Raw genomic sequence first — 2118 nt, forward strand, 5'->3', positions numbered from 1 at the left:
GCACCCCCGCCAATGAATCCACCGCCAGCTTCCTTGTGTCCCATGGAGGTGGGGCCCCACACAGGCTGATTTGCCCTGGGCCCTGCACTCTGCTCAGGTCATCTCTGTTCATATCCATTTTATTGTCCACTATAACCCCCAGGTCCTTTTCTGCAGAGCTGCTGCTTAGCCTGTCAGTCTCCAGGCTAGGACTGGTACATGGGATTTTTCCATCCTAAGTGCAGGACTTTGCACTTGTACTTGTTAAACCTCATTAGATTTCTTTTGGCCCAATCCTCCAATTTGTCTAGGTCACACTGAATCCGAGTCCTATTCTCCAATGTATCCCCCCCCCCAGCTTGGTGTCATCAGTGAACTTGCTAAGTGTGCCATCCATCCCCATCTTCCAAATCCTTAATGAAGATATTAAACAAAAGTGGCCCGAGGATCAGCCCCTGGGCCACTCCACTTGATACCGGCTGCCAACTAGATATTGAGCCATTGATTACTACCTATTGAGCCCAACAATCCAGCCAGCTTTCTATCCACTTCACAGTCCGTTCATCCAACCCATACTTCCTCAGGACCTGTGTCCTGATTCCTATCCTGTACCCCCATTCCAATGTCACTTATGTAACATACACATTAAATGACAATAGGAAGCAAAAGCCCAATTATACTTGTAAAGGGAACTTTTCTGAATGAGCTGTCCCTCTAGTCTTGCAATATAGCAAGATTTATTTATTCTGTTTATTGTACCTCCGTTTGATTTTAAACAAAAATACAGACCAAAATCTGCACCTCTCAATTAAGGCCATAAATGAATGAATGACAATTTTTATTGATAAGATCAAAGCGTGTGGCCAACTCTGTGTTGACACCAAGGCCAATAAAATTACTTTACAGATGCCATCCTCTGGTAAGAAGAACCTTCATCAAATTTAAAATGTATGCTAATAATAGTTTAGCATTCCACTGCCTTTTATGTCAGGGCTTTTTGTTTATGTTTCTAATACACAATGCCATTAAACAGGCAAGATCCAAATGTATTCACAATCAAATACTTTGTAAGTGGTCTAAACTCAGAATAATTGGTAGTTTATTTTATTTTATTTTAATGTGTCTTTATGATCAATATCACACTTTGGGCAAAAGTTAGGTAGGTTATAGCTGCATAAATCTCCAGGTGCCCTGTGCTTCATAAATATTGCATTTTCTCTCCACTAATTCTCTCCTGTCCTTTTCCTTTATATCTTAACCAGATTTGGCAAGAAGAAAGAGGATAAAGGGGGGAAGACTGACCAGAAAGGCAATCCAAAACACAACATTCTTAGAGAAGAGGAACTGGAAAAGATGAAAGAAGAGTGTGAGAGGTGAGTAAAATGTACAAGAGTCTCTATGGATTAGCTCTAGAATATGACACCCAAGCCAGTGATTCCAGACTGCAGGCAGTGAAAGGCTGCTGGTACCGGGTCATGTCCATTCAGCAACATTAGGCCAGCCTTCTGGCTTTCATTTCCTCAAGCTGGTGCTAGGTTGTTGCAAAACAGCCTCTTTTCTCCTTGACTCTCACAGAAATTAATGCTCTCCCTGCACAGCCAGCTTCAGTAGCTCTTGTTTGGGATGAACCCTTACTCAGCACCAGTGGGAGGAAATTCTTTTGAGCTCTGGCTCTGTTTCTCTTCCCCTCCTTCCCAATATCATATGAGCTGCTGCTTCTGGGGCTCTGGGTTTTCTCTCTCCTTGCTTTTCCAAAGCAACTGTAGTAACCTATGCTAAACCTCCAGGCTCTCTTTCCTTCCTCGAATTCCTATGGTGTTTTGCAGAGCTCCAGGACTCCTCTGACTTCAACTTGGCTGTAGTGTGAGCTAGTAGTTTTTTTATGCTTTAAGTACAAGTTTGGTAGATTCTTCTTGTGTTGTTTACTAAAGGTTATAGGAGAATTTTACATAAGTGCCTAAATACACAATAGGAGTATGCGAAACAGGCTATATTTAATTTGGATTCGGCATGAATCGGGCACAGTGATTCAGTTCATTGATTTGGATCACTGTCCCAATTCAGTTCAGCCAAATCTGAATCTGAAGATTCAATGCTGATTCAGAGAATCAGCGATTCAGCCATTGACACAGCTTTAAA

General features: G+C 42.2%; 1 protein-coding gene across 6 annotated transcripts in view; it reads left to right on the plus strand.

Moving 5' to 3' along the window:
* PARD3B (par-3 family cell polarity regulator beta) overlaps positions 1–2118 on the plus strand; it is a 761176-nt gene that overhangs the window by 598695 nt on the left and 160363 nt on the right. For 5 of the 6 annotated variants that reach the window (XM_019553769.1, XM_019553768.1, XM_019553771.1 and 2 more), the window contains one exon: positions 1242–1352. The exons of the other annotated variant lie outside the window; for it this stretch is intronic. In XM_019553769.1, the coding sequence (XP_019409314.1) occupies positions 1242–1352 (111 nt within the window). The remainder of the gene's footprint in view (positions 1–1241; positions 1353–2118) is intronic. 6 annotated transcript variants of the gene reach the window in all.

Source organism: Crocodylus porosus, unplaced genomic scaffold (assembly GCF_001723895.1).
Source record: "Crocodylus porosus isolate Cpor-Errol unplaced genomic scaffold, CroPor_comp1, whole genome shotgun sequence".
NCBI lineage: Eukaryota > Metazoa > Chordata > Crocodylia > Crocodylidae > Crocodylus > Crocodylus porosus.